At 40.0% G+C, this 23,005-nt stretch overlaps 2 protein-coding genes across 4 annotated transcripts in view; one reads left to right on the forward strand and one right to left on the reverse strand.

The window, feature by feature from the left end:
• Positions 1-14,011, forward strand: part of NPC1 (NPC intracellular cholesterol transporter 1) — a 47,275-nt gene extending 33,264 nt beyond the window's left edge. Inside the window, exons 16-25 of the mRNA XM_075920863.2 lie at positions 21-158; positions 1,006-1,095; positions 1,283-1,473; positions 3,003-3,118; positions 4,331-4,460; positions 5,000-5,197; positions 8,297-8,528; positions 10,095-10,208; positions 11,748-11,910; positions 12,635-14,011. Coding sequence (XP_075776978.2) covers positions 21-158; positions 1,006-1,095; positions 1,283-1,473; positions 3,003-3,118; positions 4,331-4,460; positions 5,000-5,197; positions 8,297-8,528; positions 10,095-10,208; positions 11,748-11,910; positions 12,635-12,717 — 1,455 coding nt within the window. The 3' untranslated portion in view covers positions 12,718-14,011. The remainder of the gene's footprint in view (positions 1-20; positions 159-1,005; positions 1,096-1,282; positions 1,474-3,002; positions 3,119-4,330; positions 4,461-4,999; positions 5,198-8,296; positions 8,529-10,094; positions 10,209-11,747; positions 11,911-12,634) is intronic.
• Positions 13,143-23,005, reverse strand: part of RMC1 (regulator of MON1-CCZ1) — a 34,385-nt gene continuing 24,522 nt past the window's right edge. For all 3 annotated transcript variants that reach the window (XM_075920864.2, XM_006117205.4, XM_075920865.2), the window contains 11 exons: positions 21,947-22,058; positions 20,340-20,384; positions 19,250-19,303; positions 18,441-18,569; positions 17,394-17,500; positions 16,728-16,847; positions 16,115-16,192; positions 15,454-15,558; positions 15,272-15,340; positions 14,875-15,100; positions 13,143-13,309 (listed from right to left, as the gene is read on the reverse strand). In XM_075920864.2, the coding sequence (XP_075776979.1) occupies positions 13,230-13,309; positions 14,875-15,100; positions 15,272-15,340; positions 15,454-15,558; positions 16,115-16,192; positions 16,728-16,847; positions 17,394-17,500; positions 18,441-18,569; positions 19,250-19,303; positions 20,340-20,384; positions 21,947-22,058 (1,125 nt within the window). In that variant the 3' untranslated portion in view covers positions 13,143-13,229. The remainder of the gene's footprint in view (positions 13,310-14,874; positions 15,101-15,271; positions 15,341-15,453; positions 15,559-16,114; positions 16,193-16,727; positions 16,848-17,393; positions 17,501-18,440; positions 18,570-19,249; positions 19,304-20,339; positions 20,385-21,946; positions 22,059-23,005) is intronic.

Below are 23,005 nucleotides of genomic sequence, written 5' to 3' on the forward strand. Positions count from 1 at the left end.
TAATTCTAATTATTTTCCAGAGAAATCAGATGGATATTCTGTGTTGTTTCAAAGGTGGGGAAGAAGAAAGAGTCCAGCCCTCTGAGAGCATCTTGTTGCTATTCTTCAAAGACATATATTCTCCACTTCTGCTTAAAGATTGGATGAGACCAATGGTGGTATGTACACCTTTTCTTATAGTGAGACTTGACCAATAAATTTTTTTGAACCAAATACAGATAATTCAAGAAAACTGAGAACTGTCTTAGAACTAGAGTTGCTGTTTAATTTTTACAGTATTGTATACTTTTCCAAAAATAATTGTTGCTCTTGTATAAAGTATTTAGTAATTGATATTGGGTGCATTTGTCACAAGTAGAAGTAAACATTTTTCTTTTGGATTTGGATACTTGAGCCAACTTCCATTTAAACTCTCTAGAAAGACTTCCATTGACTTAACTAAGGGTATGTCTACACTACCACCCTAGTTCGAACTAGGGTGGTAATGTAGGCAACCGGAGTTGCAAATGAAGCCCGGGATTTGAATTTCCTGGGCTTCATTTGCATATTGCCGGGCGCTGCCATTTTTAAATGTCCGCTAGTGCGGACTCCGTTCCCCGCGGCTACATACGGCACGGACTAGGTAGTTCGGATTAGGCTTCCTATTCCGAACTACCGTTACTCCTCGTGGAACTAGGGTGGTAGTGTAGACATACCCTGAGGGTCTAAATCTTAGTCCCCAGTACCATTTACTACTGATATGGTTAACTCTGTGTGTCGTTGGCATTCCATAGTCAGTAATACGGTAGTGTATTTAATTTGGGCTTTGACACAACCTTCCCTGTGAGATGAAAATGACTCTTCATGTTTCTGCATACAAATCAAACATAGTATACTTATTCTGGAAGTTTACAGCATGGCAGAAATATAATGGATGACTGATTTTCTAAAATTAGAAGTATTAAGGCATGGAGTCATTGTGTAGGGCTGGAGAAAACTTTAAAACTGGTGTGTTATTTCTTACAGATATCCTTGTTTGTGGGCATTTTGTCATTCAGCATAGCAGTTGCTCACAAAGTAGAGATTGGCTTGGATCAGTCTCTTTCAATGCCAGATGTAAGTGATTTTATTTTATTTTTGCAGAAGGGAATGATTTAATCGGTACCAAGTAATTGAAACGTATCTTATACCTCTGACTAGACAAGCTATCATGTAACTGTTCCTCAGCATTAACAACGTACAGATGACAACTATTGACAGACTGAGTTGTTTCAGAGATTTAACTCAAGTTTTCTTTTCTAAGGACTCCTATGTAATGGATTACTTCAATTATCTCAGCAAATACCTGCATGCTGGTCCTCCTGTGTATTTTGTTCTAGAAAAAGGGCACAACTACACGTCTTTGGAGGGGCAAAACATGGTGTGTGGTGGAGTGGGGTGTAATAACAATTCACTCGTGCAGCAAATCTTCAGTGCAGCAGAGATTGACAGCTAGTAAGTGCAGCATTTTTCTCCTACTAATCTCTAGAATAAGTATTATAGCTACATTGCCCAGCACGTCATCTTACAAGGAACACTGCAACCCAAGCGGAAACAGGAAGTTTTCCATGGTGGGATGCTGCTCTGTACTGAACTTTTTGGAAAGCATGAACAAAAAATGCTCTGCAGTTTTCCAGAACAAGATTGAGGGGAATTTTTTTGTTTATAAAATCCTACTACAATGACAGTGCCTCCATGCTTTCGAGTGGGTATCTAAAATTTTGTGATGCATTAGCTTTGATGTCCGAGACATGCCCTCCTGCTGATCCCATGAAAAATCCCACGTTTGGCAAAGTTAAGACCTGCTCAGTTAGAGCATGGCAGCTTAATCTTCAAAGATTCCATTTATATCTTGCATGCTCCAGCTTGTGACCGCAGGGGCTAAGCGGGACTTTTCCTGCAATTGTTGCTCCCAGCTTGCATAGTGTTGGTCTCAGGAACCGAGAGGAATTTTTTCCCTCTGTTCTTGATTCATCTGCTGATGTCTAGGCAGCATGGAGAAGGAAGTGGTCTGGTGTCAAATGCAAAGTGGACAAGAGGCAACTGGGGCTGTGGTTGTCCAGCCTTTCCAGGGGTCTGGACCCCTTTCAGATGTCTGAAGCCTAAACCCCAGGGCTGAAGCATGTAACTTAGCTTTGCACAGCCTCCTAAGGGGTGGGGTCCCGGGCAATGGCCCTGCACTTGGGGACCTCCCATCACCTGTTCTGTGACCTGCAGGTTGAGGAACACTGATCTAGATGAGTTGAAGTCTCCCTTAGCATATCTGTGTGCCCCCACGGTAGCAGAGAATGACTGTTTTGGAGCGTGGTGGAGGGTGTTTGTTGCCCAGTCAGTCCTCTCTCTCCCCTGCCTGCATGCTCCCAGGCCCAAAGAGACTAGTACTGGGAAGCAGAAGAGTGGGGACTGTGGTGGGGAGAGGTTGAGATTATGAGGAGCCTGGGAGGGAGACTGGTGTCTAGATAGGGAGCCTTGAAGCAGAGGGACTAGGATGAGGTATCTTGAGTGGGTGAGATGGGGATTGGCGGGGTGAGGAGTCTTGGATGAGGAGCTAGAATTGGATGGCAAGAAGAGAACATGGGGACAGGGCAGAACACACTAAGTACCACTAGAACATTCTCCCCTCCAGAATCTGGAGGGGAACCCAAAATTCCTGTTGCTCACCACACCTCTGCTGTCAGCAAATTTCACATCTCCATCCCTCCCCCACTAATGCTAGTCCTTGTAAAATATAACCTGGTATTCCCATGGGCTCCAGTGGCGGAGGGCTGTTCTGTGCTGTGGATCTAATGATGTTGAACCATGTGAAATATTTACCTCCACAGTGCTGGAAACTTGTGTGTTCCTTTTTTTAAAACCTGGCTTGTGTATAATTTCCTGTTAGAAGAATCCTGGTGTGAAGTCAAACACTTTTTAGGAAATGCCAGAATTAAGATTGTGTCACTTACACCATTGATAGGTATGGTCTCCTTTGTATTGTGTTTCAGCACAAGAATAGGTTTTCCCCCTTCTTCATGGATCGATGATTATTTTGATTGGGTTAAACCGCAGTCTTCCTGCTGCAGAGTCTACAACACTAGTGGACAGTTTTGCAATGCATCAGGTACTGTGCTTCCTTTTTAATGTTTCTGATGGTGTTTTAATCATATTTACAAAAGTTTTTCAAATATTTTCTTCCAAACAAAGACTAGAATCTGCCTTTTATTTGATGTCAGTGTTCAACCTGCTTTGTGCAACTTTTTTTAATGGGGTGAGGTGTGCTTTTCAATTCTTTTCCATTCTGGAATTATTGCCATTTCTGGAAGGAGGGTAAATTTTAATTCAGTTTAAATGTTAAAAGGCTGTGTGGTGGGTTTTTTTTTTTTTTTTTTTTTGAAGATGCCTTTTGGACAATACTGTTCCCAAAATAACTAACTGGCTTATGAGCTGCTTTGATCCTTACTAGATCTAGTTAATACAGTCAGCAGTTTATTGCCCTCGTGTGTCTTGAAAATTGCATCAATTGAATGAAAGAATGTCTGTCTGTCTATGTCTGTCTATTCAAGAACTCCTAATTGGTAAGAGCTAGGACCACCATATTCGGTATACAGCTTCCTCTTACCATAACTTAAAGCAAGGTAAAGGTTTGGTTATACCAAGAAAATGGGATGTACCTGGAGTGGGATAGCTTCTCATAAACCATACAGAAAAGAGAAACAATCACCAGGCAAGTGAAAGGGGCTGGCTGAGGAGATTCCACTCCCCCCACTCACCCCCAGTCTGGGAATGCCCAAGCCCTGAGCCCCTCTCTCACTCCCAAGACACCTTTTATGGAAGATGGGGGGGGGGGGAGGCTGAAACCTCGCTCTGTCCCGATTCATACAGGAATATGGCTGGGTGTTCTCATTTGTCAGGGAGCCAGGGGAAAGTACACAGTTTGCTGCATTCCTTACTCTGGCTGGGGAACACAGGGGCCAGATGAACTTGGTCATATACCTCTCCTCTGGCTTTGCTCGCTGGAGCAGCAGCTGCCATGGAGAGGCACTTCTCACCTGGCCCCTAGCGGCTGCAGTGAGAGCCATATTACCCCACAGCAGTGATTCAAATGAAACACACATTTTCATTTTATTTTCCAAAACTTGAAAATTGAGTTAAGGATCTGAGGGAGATGGGGAGGGAGTGCGTGCTACATTCTCTAGCAGTTAGAGTTTTTAGAGTTGGATGAGCCCTTCAAATCACTGAAGTGAAACGGAGTATAGTACAACATGCTGCATGCTGGTTGTCTGGCTGATATTGAGTGCTTTTTCTGTTTTCTGCTCTTGGTTTTTTTTTCCAGTTGTCGATATATCTTGCGTCCGTTGCCGTCCACTGACCCAAGAAGGCAAGCAGAGGCCTCAGGGTGAAGACTTCATGAAATTTTTGCCAATGTTCTTGTCTGATAACCCTAATCCGAAATGTGGGAAAGGGTATGTGGCAATATAGCGAACCAGTTTAATTTCTGTTGAAAATGAACAAGTGAAATAGGATCCAACAGTGACATGAGTTTGTATTTATGAATTGTATACTCCACATCCAAGCCTCTGGGTACAGTCTTGTTTTATTTTAAAAACATGCTGAAATACAGACTTAAAACCAGCAAATCCTTGTTGTGCCCCTGTGAAGCAAAGTTGTGGGAAGAGAGAAATGTTCTGCTATCAGTTAAATGATCCTTAATCCCCCCCCCTCCTCCTCCCAAATTAAGTACAGTTTCCCAGACAAGATAACTAAGACAAAAGAAAATCTGATCCTTAAGTGATTTTTTTGTGTGTTGGGGGGTAATCTTGTATTTCAGGAATATCTTCTCATATGACTGTATAACCCATAGCCTGTATTATATAGGTTTGCAGAGAGTTGGATTCCTCTGCTATTTGTGTTATATTGAGAAATCCCACTTCTTGGCATCACAATGGTGGGGGCTGATCCTGTTGCTTGTCCAGGAAGTAATTCAGTTCTATTTCATTTATAGAGGACATGCTGCATATAGCTCTGCTGTCAACTTCATAAACAATAATTCTGTTGGAGCTACTTACTTTATGACTTACCATACAGTGCTAAAAACCTCAGCTGACTTCACTGATGCCATGAAAAAAGCACGGATGATAGCAGATAACATTACTGAAACCATGGGTATCAAAGAGAAGAATTACCGTGTGTTCCCTTACAGGTATATGTGGATTTTTTTTTTTTCCACTCTAGGAATGTGTGTGAATAGTAACTTTGGACAGAAAACAGGAGGAGGTGCATGTTGTATTGAGAGTTAAGAAAGAGTCTTAAAGTCTTTTACTTTTTACTGTGATTAGCAGATGGAAATCATAGAATACTAGAACTGGAAGGGAGCTTGATGTCATTGAGTCCAGTCCCCTGCCCTCATGGCAGCACCAAATACTGTCTAGACCATCCCTGATAGACATTTATCTAACCTACTCTTAAATATCTCCAGAGATGGGGATTCCACAACCTCCCTGGGCAATTTATTCCAGTGTTTGACTACTCTGACAGTTAGGAACTTTTTCCTAATGTCCAACCTAAACCTCCCTTGCTACAGTTTAAGCCCATTGCTTCTTCTATCCCCAGAGGCCAAGATGAACAAGTTTTCTCTCTCCTCCTTATGACACCCTTTTAGATACCTGAAAACGGCTATCATGTCCCCCCCTCAATCTTCTCTTTTCTAAACTAAACAAACCTAATTCCTTTAGCCTTCCCTCATAGGTCATGTTCTCTAGACCTTTAATCATTCTCGTTGCTCTTCTCTGGACACTCTCTTATTTCTCCATCTTTCTTGAAATGCAGTGCCCAGAACTGAACATAATACTCCAATTGAGGCCTAACCAGCACAGAGTAGAGCGGAAGAATGACTTCTCGTGTCTTGCTCACAACACACTTCTTAATACATCCCAGAATCATGTTTGCTTTCTTTGCAACAGCATCACACTGCTGACTCATATTCAACTTGTGGTCCACTATAAACCCTAGATCCCTTTCTGCTGTACTCCTTCCCAGACAGTTGCTTCTTATTCTGTATGTATGAAACTGATTGTTCCTTCCTAAGTGGAGCACTTTGCATTTGTCTTTATTAAACTTCATCCTATTTACCTCAGACCGTTTCTCCAATTTGTCCAGGTCATTTTGAATTATGACCCTATCCTCCAGATTAGTCGCAACCCCTCCCAGCTTGGTATCATCTGCAAACTTAATAAGTGTACTTTCTATACCAATAGCTACATCGTTGATGAAGATATTGAACAGAGCCGGTCCCAAAACAGACCCCTGCAGAACCCCACTTGTTATGCCTTTCCAGCAGGATTGTGAACCATTCATAACTACTCTCTGAGTACGGTTATCCAGCCAGTTATGCACCCAAGTTGTATTTACCTAGTTTATTGATAAGAATATCATGCGAGACTGTATCAAATGCCTTACTAAAGTTTAGGTATACCACATCCACTGCTTCTCCCTTATCCACAAGACTTGTTATCCTAGTAAAGAAAGCTATCAGATTGGTTTGACATGATTTGTTCTTTACAAATCCGTGCTGGCTGTTCCCTATCAGCTTGCCACTTTCCAAGTGTTGTACATTTCAAAGGAGGAATGCAGAACTCATCCACTGGCCCTGGGCTGCACACGAAGTCCCGCTGACTCCACACTGCATGCGAGTGTGCTTGCTTTGAAATGTACAGGAGTCCAAAGTGGAGCCTCTTGTGCACTCCAAAGTCATGGAGCCTAGGGTCAGCAGGGGACTCAGAGCTGCACTGCTGCTCTGAAATACCATGTGGAGCTCGGGCCAACTGGGGATTCCCCAGCTGACCCTGGGCTCCACAGTGCTACACCTTTGAAATGCCAAGGTGGTGTTAAAAGGGGCAGCTGCCGCACAGCTGAGCTGGTGATGAGCTGTGTGGCAGTGCCCCTTTGAAATGCCACCCTGGTGTTTCAAAGGGGCTTGGCATAGCATTTCAGTGGAAACTGGGATCAGCTGGGGACTCTATAGCTAACATTGGTATTTTAAAGGGGCAGCGCCGCACAGCTGAGCTGCGGATCATCTGTGTGGTGGCTGCCCCTTTGAAATCCTGCCTTGGGGTTTCAAAGTGGCAGTGCTGCACAGCTGATCCCTAGCTCAGCTGTGCAGTGCTGCTGCTTTAAGTACCCCTTCTCTCTCCCCCCCCCCACTCCCTTTGCTGCCTCTGTTAGATAGAGGCAACAAAGGTGGGGAGAAGAGGGGGAGAGGTCAACTAGTCCTTAACATCTTTCTCAGCCATATGTCCTATGATTTTCTTTTTCCTATCTGAAACTCTAGAAGGCTCTGGAGCACCCATTCAGGAACTTATGCATGGTTTTAGGATTTTCCTTTTGATGCCACTATTTCTTCACTTTATCTTCTGCTGCTCCCAGTCCTTTAAAACCTGTATCTTTTATATTACTTGTACTGAACTTCTGAGTTCACATGATTCAGTGCTCTAAATTCCTGCTTGCTAATTATTGCTCTCCTCTACTTTCCTGACCTTTTCCTCACAATTTGGAAAAAGTATCAGGGTTCTTTCTTCATTCTAAAGTCCCTTTGTATGTAAACAAAAGACCTCTTTTTAATGCCTAGAGGAGAAATTTCTTGCTCCTCAAACCTGTTTAAAACAGCTGATGAAATGAAATTAAAATTGACAATTTGCAGTAAAACTTATTCCTGTGATTCATTTGCCAGCTTAAAAAAACTTGAAAGAATCTTTTAATTCCAGAACATTAGTATTTCATGAAATTCAGTTTAAGATTTAGCTTTATCTGTATTTGATATAATCTTTATTGCCCTGTTCTTAAATAATTTTTTTTTTAAAAAGCAGTGAGGAAAATAGTCTCTCCCCCCGTCCCCCCATACCCCTGAGTTTAAGAAAACAAGTTTGTTTCTTAGTCTGGTTCCTCTGGTATTCTCTGGCTATGTTTACACTTAAAATGTTACAGTGCATAGCTGTTGCGCTTCAGTGCGGGCAGTATGGTGATGTGAGGTGGGAGGGGAGCTGCTGTAGCTGTAGTTAATTGATCTCTGAGGTATTTGCTAGGTTGATGGAAGAATTCTTCTCTTGACCTACTGTGGTCTACCTCCAGGTTTAGATCAACTTAACTAGCTCTCAGGGTATGGATTTTCATCTAACTTTTCAATGTAGTTAGGAAAAATATATTGTGGATTTGTACAAACCTCAGTAACTCACTTATGCAACCAAGAATCAGTTCCTAAACAGTTTTAACCAAATAGATGGCTAATTGTCTCTCTTTTCCACAGTGTGTTTTATGTCTTTTATGAACAGTATCTGACAATTGTGCATGACACCATCTTTAACCTCTGCATCTCCCTGGGATCAATATTTTTGGTGACAACTGTGTTGCTTGGCTTTGAAGTGTGGGCTGCTATGGTGGTATCCATTACTATTGCTATGATACTAGTCAACATGGTTGGAATGATGTGGCTTTGGGGCATAAGCCTGAATGCTGTTTCACTGGTTAACCTTGTCATGGTAAGGGGTGTTTGTGTATTTAAAGAGACTATAATGTTCTCTGTACAGAGCATGGATGGAAAATCGACTTGAATTACATCCTTACAATTGCAACTTAATATCTGTTTTCTAATCAAAACTTGCTAAGGGCGTTTAAACAAGAGAGTTTACAGTGGCATGGCTGAGCTGCTGCAGACTTCGTAGCCACCCTAAGCTGAAAGAGTGCTCTTTCCCTTGACCCTGGAGTGATACAAATTATGCTGACATAAGCTGTAGGGTAGACATAGCCTTAGATGTTCTGACAGTGAAAAGGTTAATTTCTTATATTGTGCTTTAGAAAAGCTGCAAAGTCCCCCATGTGTACAGATACTGATGGATAACTGCACAGGGTGAAATTGGTTATGTGCGCCATCTCTTTTACAGGCAGTATGCATGCACAAAAGAACAGAGCTTGGTAATGTCGTCTTTAACTTCATTCCACAACAATTGCTGCAGCGTACATCTGTAGTAAAAACAGAATGCATATCTCATTGTCTAGACCTGGTCTTTTGTGTGCATGCACGCACATGCCATACTGTATCTATACCTTTAATCACTGCAAGGTTAACACTTTATCCAATTGATGCCTCTATAGAATAGATCTATGTGCACTAGAAACACTACAGCTGCTGAATCAAGTAAAAATGCCCATGGCCAATCATAGTTAAGGGATACAGAAGCATCACCAATACAGGTTGTAAAACAGTGGAAGGGAGCACTTTAAACTGCTAAGTGTAGATAAATCATTTCTTAAACAATGGGTTTAAAGCAAGCTGAAAAGGGCAGTTGGCACTCTTGTGCCAGACCGTGTCTGTTGTAATGGAAATGTGGCAAATCAGTGAAAGCCTGGAAAAACCCTTTTTAGCTGTATTTGTCCTATAGGCGAATGAGAATCAGACAGCCACGAACTATGTACGTGCAGCTCATTTCTTGACGCTTCGTGTCCTGTCCATGCTAGACAATGTTACTGATGGAGTAAACTAAACGTACAGCTGAAGGAAGGATTTAAACCAAGAGATGCACTTAGCACTTTCTTCTGAGGTTGTGCCAATGAGGGAACATAATTCTAAATGCCTTTTTTCAGTGGAGACTTAGAACTCTCTCTCTGAATTTTTTCATAATGCAATTTAGATAGGATCTCAGTGGGTATTAATCTGTAAATACTGGACCTATTTTTGGAGTGAGATCAACATCTCAAGGTTTGATGCATTAGAGAATGAATCAGACTAATTGTGTATCTTTCCTCCCTCTCCCTTGTTCAGTCAGTAATCATCAATCACTAGTAAGTTTCCTAGGGGGTCAATACTCTGGTGCTCTTGCATATTAAGTGCTTTATTAAATTATACTTCATTCTCTGAGCTATGTGTTCACGGTTTTATCACCAGAACCCCTTTCACCATTTGCCCTGGAATCTCATTGTTCCCAGCTTTTTAAAAAACACTTTGTTATCCAAGATGCCTAACAATGTTATAGCCTCTCAGGTATTCAGTTGGGGGGCTGAAGTGATACATTGGTACCTGGAAACTAATTGATCTGTTCTTACTTTAGAGCTGTGGTATCTCAGTGGAGTTTTGCAGTCATGTCACAAGAGCATTCACTGTTAGCACTAAGGGTAGCAGATCAGAGCGTGCAGAAGAAGCACTCTCCCGCATGGGCAGTTCTGTAAGTATCTGTTCCTTTTGTAAATAATGTTCCTTTTGTGTAGACAATCACTTCAACAGAAGTTCGTTTCCTATCATCACTGCAGTATTAATCAAGAGGAAGTTATCTTACTACAGTCTTATGTTGTAGGATCAACTTTTATCATACTGAGTGTCATTCTGCAATGGTTAAACTTCTGTTATAATGGTGTCTGCTTCAGTTCCCTAGTCTAGATTTGTTAACCCTTGTTTTCAAGCCTGTAACTTCTGATGGAATTGATTGTAAATTGTGATGCTTAATTTTAGAAAATTTAATCTAGCTACTCATTAGATTAATGAGGTCATTGCCTATAGTTTAAAAAAATGCTTGTCACTTTATTGGCTCTGCATTCTAGAATTCCAAATTGTACAAACGGTTCTTAACTTCTCTTAGGTTGTCTTTAATGTAGTTAACCTTTTGGTGGTGCTTTCAACCAAAATTAGTTAGGCTAAAGCCTAAGTAAAGCTTGCCTTCAGCTAAAACATGTTATGAACATACCTTTGTGGGGATCTCTGTAGTTACTTGGGATCAGTCTTATTGCAAAGCAACATCTTAGTAGGTGTTCTCACTGGTGGTGCATTACTCAATGTATGTCACTAGGACTTCCAGGAGCATGGCTCTTAGCACTACGAGTTGCTGTGGCTCTTACACAATTCACTGGAAGAGAAATCTTCCATCCTTCTGAGTGTACAAAGGGAACTGTTTCAGACAGCACTACAATGGTTTAGCCTGTGTCATCACTATTAACATAGGTAGGTTAACAGCCTGATTACAAGCTTTAGTGAACCACTAGCCTGGAGTGGAAACATCACTGAAATTGGGTCTGATGTCTCTGTGAACGGGAATTAGGTTATTTTTTTGGATGTTGTCCCCAGCCTGAGTTAAGAACTTGCAGTGAAGTCATGCCCACAGAATAATTCTCAGTGAACATAAGGGCAACTTCAGTTTTCCCACCTATTAGCAAGTCAAGATAAACCAGAGGACTTTTTTTTTTTTCTAAGGAAGATGCTCCCATGCAGATGTCTTTAGGGACATAAATATAATTCAAGCACATGAGGCTCTTGAAATTAAAATCAGCTAGCTATACCATGATTAAATGGAACCTTATTGTGATCATCACACCATGTCACATAGAAAGGGAAACAGTCAAAACTTTTAGCTAAATCAGAATTCCCTCTTCTAGTCTTTGTTCCTCTAACATCTAAATATAAAGTGAAATTACTAAGGGGGTAAGAGGAAGTAGTATTACAGACAGATGCCAAGTAGACTTTCTTGATCTTATTTCCTCGATTACCTGCTGTCCTTTTTTGAACTTCACTTATTTTAAGATTGATCCCTATTATTCTTCCTCTATTGTTAAATTTACCCCTACTCTAGATATAGTATAAGGATGATTGTACTTTCAAGAAATATTGAAATATTTCAACGTGCAGAGTATCTTTCCTACTCAATGTTTTGCTATTGACTCAGTCACTACCATATTTTGCATAAGCACTTACTTTTAATTTCTTCTATTATCAGGTTTTCAGTGGTATCACGCTGACAAAATTTGGAGGAATTGTAGTGTTGTTCTTCTCCAAATCCCAAATCTTTCAGATCTTCTACTTCAGGATGTATCTAGCCATGGTGGTGCTTGGAGCTACCCATGGATTAATATTTCTTCCTGTTCTGCTTAGTTATATAGGTAAGGATAAATTTGACTGTTAAAGATGGATTTTAAAATTCTCTCCTGCTAATTATCCCTTTCATTCAGTGAGAAAATAAGCCCACAATTGTATATTTATATCAACTTGTCTGTCTTTAAAAATAGCTAGGGATACCTGGTATAGCTACTTCAGATCACCTACTTAGAGTAAGAGGACAAATTACTACAGACAACTGTCTAAGTCTGTTTACAGCGAACTTTTCACCCTCCCTTTTCAGGAGTCTAATTATAGTAGCACACATTGTGGTAATGCTGAAGTGCTACTAAGTCTAATTTCTTAGTGTTTCCTTTCCATCTTTAAATGAGACTCCTTCCCACTCTACCCTGTGGTACAGATGTTCACTATCAAACCGTCATAATTAGCAAGAACATCTGTTAAAGGAAAAATGCTTAATTCTGCTTCTCCTTTTTACCAGTTTTAGAAAGGGGAATTTTAAATCTATGCTTTCGTAGATCACTTCTGTTATGAAAGTGTATATTAACTAGTAGGGCAGTAGCAGCTGTGCTGAATATAAAACTTAATCAAATTTAGTTTGGCATATAGTGTTAAGATCAGCTCACTTAAAGAAAATTCCTGCCAAGACTCAATGTTTAGGGGAAATACATAACTGGAAAGCAGATAATCCCGTTTGACTTTGACTAACAATACTGCCCACATTACTGAAGGATTTCAGAATGTAACTGTCCCTTTTCTTTTACTCAGGCCCATCAGTAAATAAAGCTAAGACTCGTGCTGCACAAGAAAGATACAAAGGTACAGAACGAGAGAGACTTCTCTACTTCTAGCCCTTTTAACAGTGTTCAGTGGACTTCATGAACTGTGGCTTAGGCCCCATTCAGCATAAGACTGAATTGATTGCAGCAATGTTCTATGACTATCACACTGTAACCACTGGTTGAGTTGTGGTTCAATCCAACTACAGGATAAAGCAGCTTTGGACAAAGCTTTCAAACTCAGGAAATGGTACATGTGACTCGAGGACTAGTATTACTAAAACTAACAGGATTTCTATTTTAAGAGAGACTGGGAAATAAGTTGAAAGCTTTTTTTTTTTCCAGCAAACTCAAGGTAATGTGTGTACGAGAATGGACTGCCAACCACTGACACTACTTTTAAATGCAACTCAATGCAATTTTTGGCTCTATTTTTAGGGGAAAAACAAGCCATCACTTAAGAGGTTGTGTAATATTTTTAGTAATTTGCCACAATGGTCTGTATATATACTTTATTATAAAATTTGTAGTTCAAAATCTTGTTAAATGCAATAAGTTATACATTTTGTATGAATACAGTACACTCAGAAAGTTGTAGGCTTTAGGAGAGCATGTTCTCCAAAAATCTGCTTAAAGGTGGTGACATGTTCTTCACAATGTTCTCCTACAAGACAGGATAAAAGTTTTAGGTACAATGTAATAGGATTTTGTGCTAAAACAAATGGGGTGACAAATTCAGAACAAAAATCAATTGCACTGATACTGGTGTTCAGCTTTTTCCTACATGGAAGCTGTCTTTGCTTGTGCTTGTATTTTTAGCTTTTTCATTAGAAGCAGCCACTATTTTTAGCGTGAGCTTCCATTTTGTGATCTAGCACAAAGTGGAAACTTTGTCAAGCTTTTGTTTTTAATTGTGTTTTCAGCTTGGTGATATGGTTTAAGATTGCCTGTAGTGAAAGCTGCTAGGCTAGAAGTACATGTAGCACAAATTTTGCAGTAATGGTAAGGGAAGTATTCACCTAGTTAAATGGAAACTGATAGTAGGTCTTTAGTTTAGCAAGGTTGGGGGTAGGTTGAGACTTACATTTTGGGGTCTAAAAGTGTTAGTCACTAATCCACAATTCCATCCTCCGTTCAAATGATTTCACACAAGGAATGAGACTGTAGGGCTATGTATGGTTTAGGTCAACTTTTGTATGCAGTGGAGTTTTTCAGATTTCTTTACATCTTGATGAGAATGTTCACTTAACTATAACTTTGAAAGGTTCTTTCTGTATGCACACTCTTGTAAACTTGACCTTGGGGCAAAGGGCATTGAAAAGCCTAACTTGCATTTTTCTAATAAAGTTAAGAGACTGTTTGTTTATACTGTGATGTGTAACTTAACATCTACTGCTTAGAACTCCAGGAAACTATCTTAAGATGTCTATACTGTAGCTGGTGTGACAGATGCATGGTAACTTGAGCAGAGGGGGTGCTGCAGCTGTTTGTGTACAAAGGTGGCTGATGGCCTAGATTAGTGTCTCCATGGCTATTTAGTCAAGCCATGTAGGTTGGGAGGCACACTCCCTGGTACAGTGTAGCCACAGCAGGTAAAACATGTAAGTGCTATTCTTTTCATATGCTTATTCATTTTGGTATAAGCATTCATTGGATCCCAGCCTCTGATTAAAGTTAAGAAGTTATCTGCTAAAGTACTGATGACTTTAACATTTGTCATTTTCAAGCAAATACTTGATCTCATGGTAACTTAAATCCTGCCACCAACTAGCATTACAGGAATCTGTACCCTAGGAAAGCTGAGTTCTGTTGTTGGTGGGTTTAGGGATATTAAATGTTAACTCAATAGCCAATTAGTTGAGTAATAAGAATTCATGAAGCTATTCTAGTTTCAGGAGGTGGGGCTGGCACCATTCCCCTGGAGCTCCCTGCCACTCAACACAGTGGTGCCTCTGATACAAAGGCAGTAGTGTGGGGTGTGAGGCAGGAGTTGGTCCACAAAGGGAGACAGTTTAAAAAACAGCTCCTCTTGAAGATCAGCTGCCTGTTGCCCCATCAAGTGTGCTAGGATCGCTTACAGCTAAAATTGACAGCCTGACATGCCAAAAGCCCTATTCATACATTATGAACTGTAAGCTACTACTAACTTAACACCTATTTACAGTAAATGAAGTCAGATGCTGGCTAGCAGATGTAAACTAGATCAACTCATTAAAGGATGAAGTTTACCTGGGGTGAAATTAGGGTTCCCTCGTAACCTCTGATTTCTTTGTTCAAAGAACCTGAATATGGTATAAAAAAGCATGTCGTCATCTGCCTGCTTTGCTGCATCAAGAAACTTGCGGGCAGAAATGCTGTCATGTCCTCCAATACCCCTGATGAATCGCAAGGCAGCCAGCACCTGATGCTTGGACAACAGAACCTCTACTATTTCATCATTTGCTGTAGAAAGTCTCTGCACAGTCAAACAAGATAATCACAAAGTGATTAATATTTCAGGAAAAACAAAATTATGCTGTATTACAGTACTAAATTTAAGTTGCCTCATTTATACACTGATCAGGTACAACAGGATAGGGTTCTTCATAATGTAGGATTATAGAAGAATGTTTACACACATTCTTACCTTTAACATATCCAGAGACAATTGATGTGCAGGTGGATAAATGCTCTCAAGAGACAACAGGAGACAGGCCTGAAACAGTAGCAATAGCCTAACTTTTGAAACTGTACTTTGAAGTATTACCCTTTTAGCTGTTTTAATTTTACTTATCAATCCTATCATGAAATCTGTATTAACATACATACCAGTGGCTTTGAATCACTTAGTACATGATACTGCAGAAACTGATGAAGCATGTAGAACAGGTTGTGCTGAACAAGTGTTTTAATGACTAGTTCATATAGATAATGCTGAGGAGGCAAGAGAGGGAGGGGGGAAATCAAGTTGTCAGTTGGTTTTTTTGGGTTTTTACATGTTCTAGAAGGTGGAACTTAGAAACAAAAGGCTTCTAGTTGAATACTAACTCCTCCCCCCCCCCCCCCCCCCATGCCTGGTTAAGTGTTTTCATTCTATAGCTCAAATACCAAGGCTACCAGCTTTAGTAACCAATGGAGATGGTACATTTATTTTTTATTTCATGCTTCTGCTTGGTCTGAGTGTCCTGAATTGTACTAAAAGCAACCTTAGAATCATAGTGTCAGGTAGTCATTAGAAATAAGATGCTTAACTTTAAGGTCAGACATACTTCTCACCATATGGTGAATATGCTTCTAAATCTTACTGATTCTTCCTCTCCTGCTTTTTGAAAATCTAGATGCTATTTTGGACTAGTCTCTAGAACCCAAAGGCACTGCTTCTATTACTATAATAATTTCAAGGCCCACACCACTTTCCTCCCCTTGTCCTGGACACAAGATTTAAAAGCATGGGCAGCACTTCCCCTTCTTACTGTTTGAGGAACTTTACCTGGACTGCAATCTGGAATTGGTTAAGAGAGCGAATGTACTCCATCAAGACTGCTATAGTGAACTTGTGAGGTGCTTCCTATGCAGCAACAGGAAAAATTATGGTTGTTAAAATCCTGAAGTGGCAACTTATCTGATTAATGGATGAGTCAGGGCTGCACGTGCACAGCAAAAAACAAAACTGAGAATAGACACTCCCTCCATTCCCCTCATACACCAGCACTTAATGGGGCCCAGGCTAATTGATTACAGGCTGGAGCCCCAATGCTGGAGGGGGAACCTGGATCCAGCAGCAACATTAAGCCCCCAGGGATTAGGGGCCTCACCTCTGGATAAATGGCTTAGATTAGCATCAGATCTTCATGTCCAGTATTAGAAGTTTTATGACTTAACACTCACTAGATTACCCTATTTTTTACTCCTCATAGTTTTGATATTCGACTAGTCTGTTACCAAGGACAGTTTTTGTCCTCCAGAAGAAGTGTAATAAGTACCACTAGTCTTTCCATAGCCCCATCTATCCCACCCTTCCCTGTAGGAAATTTTCCTGGCTAGCCTTATTAGTTCTTTACATTTGATCTATTTGCATGTACAAGTTATGTTTCTTTACTAACCTTCTTTTCAGTAAATACTGACAGAACATGTGTGTACATGTCAGACTGATCAATAACTGCTTGGGTACGAACTGGTCGTTTCAGAAGGGGATTACCTCGGCTCTGACCTGTTTCTACCACCTATAACAAGGCAAAGGGAAGATGAATAGTCTTACAACAGGAAGCTATTTTGTGCTGAGTAGGCTTTATGTACATACACAAGGTTAAGTAATTGAGCATTTATTAGCCTTAGATCAAACCAGTGACTTTGCTGGAAAGGTTAACATTCTGTTTTAACTCTGACAAATATTCTTGACCCAACTTTAAGTCAAGTTTTGGCAGAGCTTAATGCTTATACACACTGTCAAATGATGCTTTATTGCAGTCTAGGTTATTTCTAGTGGTAACCAGCTACTCAATAGGTCCACCAGAAATACTTAAGTTAAGTAGCACCTAAAAGGACTGAATTTTCTGACTTGTGCTCTAAAAATGTTTAAAGTATTGGTTCTGCATCAATATATATAAAGAGTAGTTAAGCTGTAAAGTTGAAACTCTGTATGCATGCAAAGGTGAAGAGACACTTGCTGCAGCTAACTGACTTAAGTTTTCATCACTCAAATGATAACCATAAGGGTTAGGATTTTTTGAAAGTCACTGTCTACGTAGCCATTGGTGAAGATTACTTACCATGGTATAACTCTGCTCTGCTTCCAAGTACTTTTTATATTCATGATTGAGCTTATCAAAAACAGTAGCAACCACAGCCAATGTTCCCCTCTCTGGTTCACTTAACACTGAAAGACAACAGTCAAAGACACACTGATAAAACAGTCTGTCCCTAGCTACTAGAGCAGGGGTGGGCAAATACCAGCCTGCTGGAGTTAGCCCTTTGTGGGCCCCTGCACTGCTATATTTACCTGTGCCTTTGCTGATACTGGGGCACACAGCTCCCATTGACTGTGGATCACTGTTCCCAGCCCATGAGAACCGCAGTCACCTGCGCCTGTGGAGGCACAGGTAAATAGCAGCAGCCGCCTACCAGGGGTAGCCCTAGTGAACTGCCCTTGATTTATTACCGAGCTCTGTACATTTACCACAGATTCTCTACAAAGTGAATGTTACATTGAGGAAATGCTCTGAATCACAGCACAGTAGATCAAATGACTTAGAATGCAAGATGTTTATATTTCCCCTTTTCACTAAGGGCATGCTTACACTATAGGTGATAGAATTGTAGCTGTGCTGCTGAAGCAAATGTAGTGTAGACACTTCCCACATCTCCCCAAGTGGTAGTAGCCTTGTCTATACTGGAGCTCAGATATGTGAACACAGCTAAATCTAAATTAAACATAGGTTACAGTAGGAGCTACACTTAACTGAAATTTCATTTGGTAAAATCAAGAATTGGATTTAAAAAAGGAACCAGATTCATTTTATATTTTTCAAGTGTGCACACACACGATAGCCATCAAACAATTTGTTATGGGAGAGATGCTGGGCAGCACAGACATTATCACAAATAAGAAACTCAGTTCAGAACATGGTTCAGTCGATGCACAGAATTCCACCCTTCCCCCCAACACACACACACACACACTTTAGTCCCTGGTAGTTCACAATAAGACAGTGATTGTATGAGAACTAGTCTTGAATGAGGAGGACAGTGTAGGAAGGCAGACCTGAAATGCTTCAAGAATGAGATGAAGAGACACAACCAGTACAAGTAAGACTTACTCTGAGAACACACAGATAGAATAATCATTTTGCATTCCTTTCTCTGGAGAAGAAAATCCATTAGCTTTCCTTTATCAGGCAAGAGGTTAACCACAGGCTCAAGCCTCACCTCGAGATTCCATAGATAACCTAGTGTGAGAGAATCAACCATCAAGCCTTACATAAACAAAACTTATTATACATATAGTGAGGCCACATGATCATAAGATGAATCTTCCATATCCATACAAGTTATTTTACGCTTAGTTTCAAAATCTTATTCTGCCTCTTAAGAGATATCCAAAATAGATTCATTAAAGTGATAAGCATGTAATTTACCTTCAGTTATGCTTCTTTAACCCTGATGTCTATTAGTGAGCTTCATATTGGCCACTTCCATTTAGATCGGTGTTTCCCTTAGTGGGGTCCTTGCACCCATGGAATTCCACTCTAGGTCCATGCCTAGAGCCAGCATACTGCAGCAGGCATTTCTGCCACATGAAGTATGCCATTTTGTTTTTGCATGCACGGTGGGAGAGAGATCGTGCAGGGAAGGGCACTGGTCTTTCTTTGATACAGTTTAATGGCGTAACAAATAACCTCTAACTATTGCAGACTGTTTATTTTATGTTCCTTTGAGTCTTAATTACAAAAATATTTTTAAACAGTCAGTAAAGCAACATGACACTTCTATATCACAAATGAAAGGGGTCCAGAAAATTTAGGCAGATGCCAAAAAACTGCTGATTTTAGACTATTAAAAAAACTGATACTGGAATTAACAGGATACTGTACTTCAATCTAAAAGTAAGAAATAATATCCAATTTACCTTCACTGGCGCTGATTATAATATCGGGCTGAAAGACAATCCAAGAAGAGGAATCTAAACGTTAAAGAAAATTCTTAAAAAATAACACACCAGCCTTACATATGAAAAGTAGCATATCTCTTCATAAACTCACATATTAGCATTGCTTAAACAAGCCCCCAGAAATTGCTGATTATGACTAAACTCAAACAGCCTCATTCAGATCTCCAACACTGTCCCCTTTGTAATTTGTCACAAGATGATTTCCTCATTTCCCTATGACATTTCAGCTGAATACATTTAAGGGATTTCTTTACTAGATCTCTTAATATTAACATTAATTTTGATTTTGTATTGCTGCTATAACAGACTTTTGCTTTCAAAAACTCTATACCGCCATTTAATTCCCAGAGAAGCTTTATCTAAAATGAGAGAGAAACTATGAATCACACAGTGCCATCTTAGTTACATTAGAGTTAGGATGTTAAATTTTGATAAATCAGCTACTGGATTAGTTGATAAGGGGGAGAGTGGGGTGCTTGCTATCCCAGCTGCACCTCTGCCTTTTAAATTGAGTAAGAGAACCTCTGCACCACCATTTAAAAGGCAGAGGCACTGCAGGAAGCCCAGGGCAAGTGGGGACTCAAACAGTCCCCACTTGCCCTGGGTTCCCCACTGAGCCGCTGCTGCCCCTGCAGGGATGGTGCTGGGGGGAATTGGCTTTTCAGCTGGTTTCCCCCAGCACCGGCTCCTGCTCCCCCCCACCCTTGCTGCCTCTGATACAGAGGTGGTGGGGCAGAGGGGGTTGGAAGTGACTAGTCAAGTCGTGACTCAACTACTTGATAAGCCTATGCTTGTCAGTCAACTAGTCACTTACATCCCAAATTAGAATGGGACTACATTTCAAATATTTGTTGAAATATTCCAGTACACTCTATTCTTTCACCAAAAAAGAATATTAACAGCCTTGTCTAACAAGAAAGGAAGAACAAATATTTGATTCCTGCTTTTCACTTTATTTCTAATTGCAGAAATACTCCAAATTTGTAGTTGCCTAGAGAAATTATTACATCTGGACAAAGTTCCAGAATATAACTGAACCAAAGGATACAGAGTTTACAGGGAACAGGAGATTGATTAGTCACGGATGCTGGACCTACACATGGGGAGAAAAAGTTAACATCTGAAATAAAAAGTTCCAGGACAGATTGGTTTCTGTAGTGACAGCATTTCTGGATTGCTAAATGCTACACAAATTATAGCTTCTAAAGAGCTGAAGTCACAAAGAGTTTACAGTGTATCTTTAGTGCATTACTATGCAACTACTATTAAAAAGTGACAATAGCAAGTGTGAATCATGACATTTTATTATCTGAAATACTGTATCTTGGAAAGGAAAACACAATTTTTGCATGAATAAGAATGTGTGCTAATCATCTAATAAACCTTACCTACTTATGACACCACACTAATGATTAGCTTTCAGTTTGAGAAGTGGAGAGGCAGAATGAGCAGAATCAAGTGGCAACAAGTTCTGCAGTCAACCATGATACATAACTTCTTGTTCATAAAGCTACATCACAGCAACAAGCTACTTAGGGATATATGTTTAAAAGACTTTGCAACACTAGGTGGCAAGTTATGATTTCAACACAACACACAAGTATTCCACAACTCAGTTAAAAAAACAAAACAAAAACAGGTCACAACCTATGCTAACAATAAAAATCCTGCTCTGTTTGCTAGATACTGCATGCAAGCACATTACTGTATTTCTTAAGTTCCTCAAATTAGACAGTGGTTTTTGCATTCTGAAATTAAGCAATCCTGTTTGTTACATAGTATTATGTTACATATGTACTCAAAACACATATATGCCAGTTGCCAAATCAGGTCTCTCTCAGTCATTATTTCCATTGTGACATTATGAAAAAGAACGGGTCAGAACTAAGCACTTTAAAGTAGACGATCCCATCCCAGGCAAAATATTTACAAGATCCCTTTAGTCCAGTCTAGGCTACTGTGTGCTTCACTGCTTGTAGAATCGTAGCTGTGGTAATACTGTATCTGACCTGGGGTGAACATCCCAGTGCTGGAAGGATCGTCAGGTGGTAAAGTATTTATGTAAGTTGATGTTTCTATTCCACCTATGACTAGCATAAGGAACCTGCATGCTGCTACGTTGAGCCTCTGCTATGGTTTCAGGATCTTGGTGCTGTTAGCAGTTACAGACTATTACAAAGGACCTCAGTTGTTCTAATGTATGCCCAAGGACCAACTCTAAACATTGCAAGCTCTAAAAACAGGGGTGTGCAAAAGCACACTTTACACCACCATAGCTTTATAGCTGTAGCACACTATGTGGCATACAGAAATCAGAAGATAGTTTAACAAGTGTGTCTCCTACAGTAACAATTCAGTACCTTAATTTTAAAAGTAAGCAAATAGTTCACAGACACTGAACACAACTCCCATACACCACTTAAATTGTACCTCAAGATACAACTGTAGGTGAATAAATATCTATCTTAAGGAGTAATTGTTACTTTTGTGCATTTTATCATAGTTTAAGCACAAGAGGAGAAGAAGGGTGATCCAGTGATTAGGACATTCAGCTGGGGCTCAGAAGACTGGGTTGAAGTCCTTGCACAGCCACACACATCCTCACCCTCACCTCCACAACAGGAAAAAAAAGTTCACCGTGTTTAATAATGTTACCTGCCACAGGGATCTGATAGGGTTGTATTGATCGAGCTGGAAGAACAAGTTGATGAAGGGTAACGGTCCCATCAAATTCTCCTTTTAGCTTGATATCAAATATTACAGATGTCTACAATTGAAAAGAAAATTCCCCCTCATTTTTATGTCCATAAGATATTAAGCAAATATAAGAGCACATCACAAGTTATCCATGTTCAAATGCTTTTACATTTATTTCATCCTCCACTCTTATAACAAACTGTTACTTATTCCACTTGGTTTACAGGTGCTTCAAATTACCAGAAGTATGTTTTCCTCAAAATTATTACAGAACCATGTAACGTATCAAGATTTTCACTAACTTTAAAGCCAGATTTGAGTTTTGTTATTAGTTAAAAATACAGATGATGCAATTCTGCCACAAATGAGAATGTATTCTCTGTAAGAGACCTGTATTAGAGACATCTCACGCTCAATACTCAATTTGAATAGGTTACATACCATTCATTTTAAACTTGCTTTTCAGGGAATCCTATTCAAATTGAGTATTGTCTGCCTTCCGTGTGTGTACGCCAGCACTTGCTGCTTGACCCAGATAGTACCAGAGAATAAACACATTGTATAAAATGTTAAATTAACATACTATACTAAAACCACAATTAAAAATCCTGCTCTGCAACATCTTCTAATGGGGCAAATTCTTTTTAATCTGCCTGGAAGAAACTCATTTAGGATCTTTTGTTCAAGTAAAGATCTAGCCACCATATACAGTACTTCCTCATGGACACATTAACTACTGAGACTCCAATGCTGCAAGAGCTCTGCTTTCAACTGGACAACTATGTACAGACGATTACACATCTGCCTAGGAGCTTTTCCTGTACTAGGGCTCTATAATTTAAAAACTAGCCTGAATGCAACATTAAGGTTTGGAAGTCAGACACTCAAGTCTCAGGAAATTCCCAACGTTTAGCATTTAATACTCAACTCAGGCCCTTCTTGCATATATGTCTTTAAAGTCTCTATTTCAGTCAAATACTACAAAGTAATTACAACTAAATTAGTATTGATGTATTT

This window comes from Pelodiscus sinensis, chromosome 2 (genome assembly GCF_052426305.1).
Source record: "Pelodiscus sinensis isolate ZL-2025 chromosome 2, ASM5242630v1, whole genome shotgun sequence".
In the NCBI taxonomy this organism is placed as follows: domain Eukaryota; kingdom Metazoa; phylum Chordata; order Testudines; family Trionychidae; genus Pelodiscus; species Pelodiscus sinensis.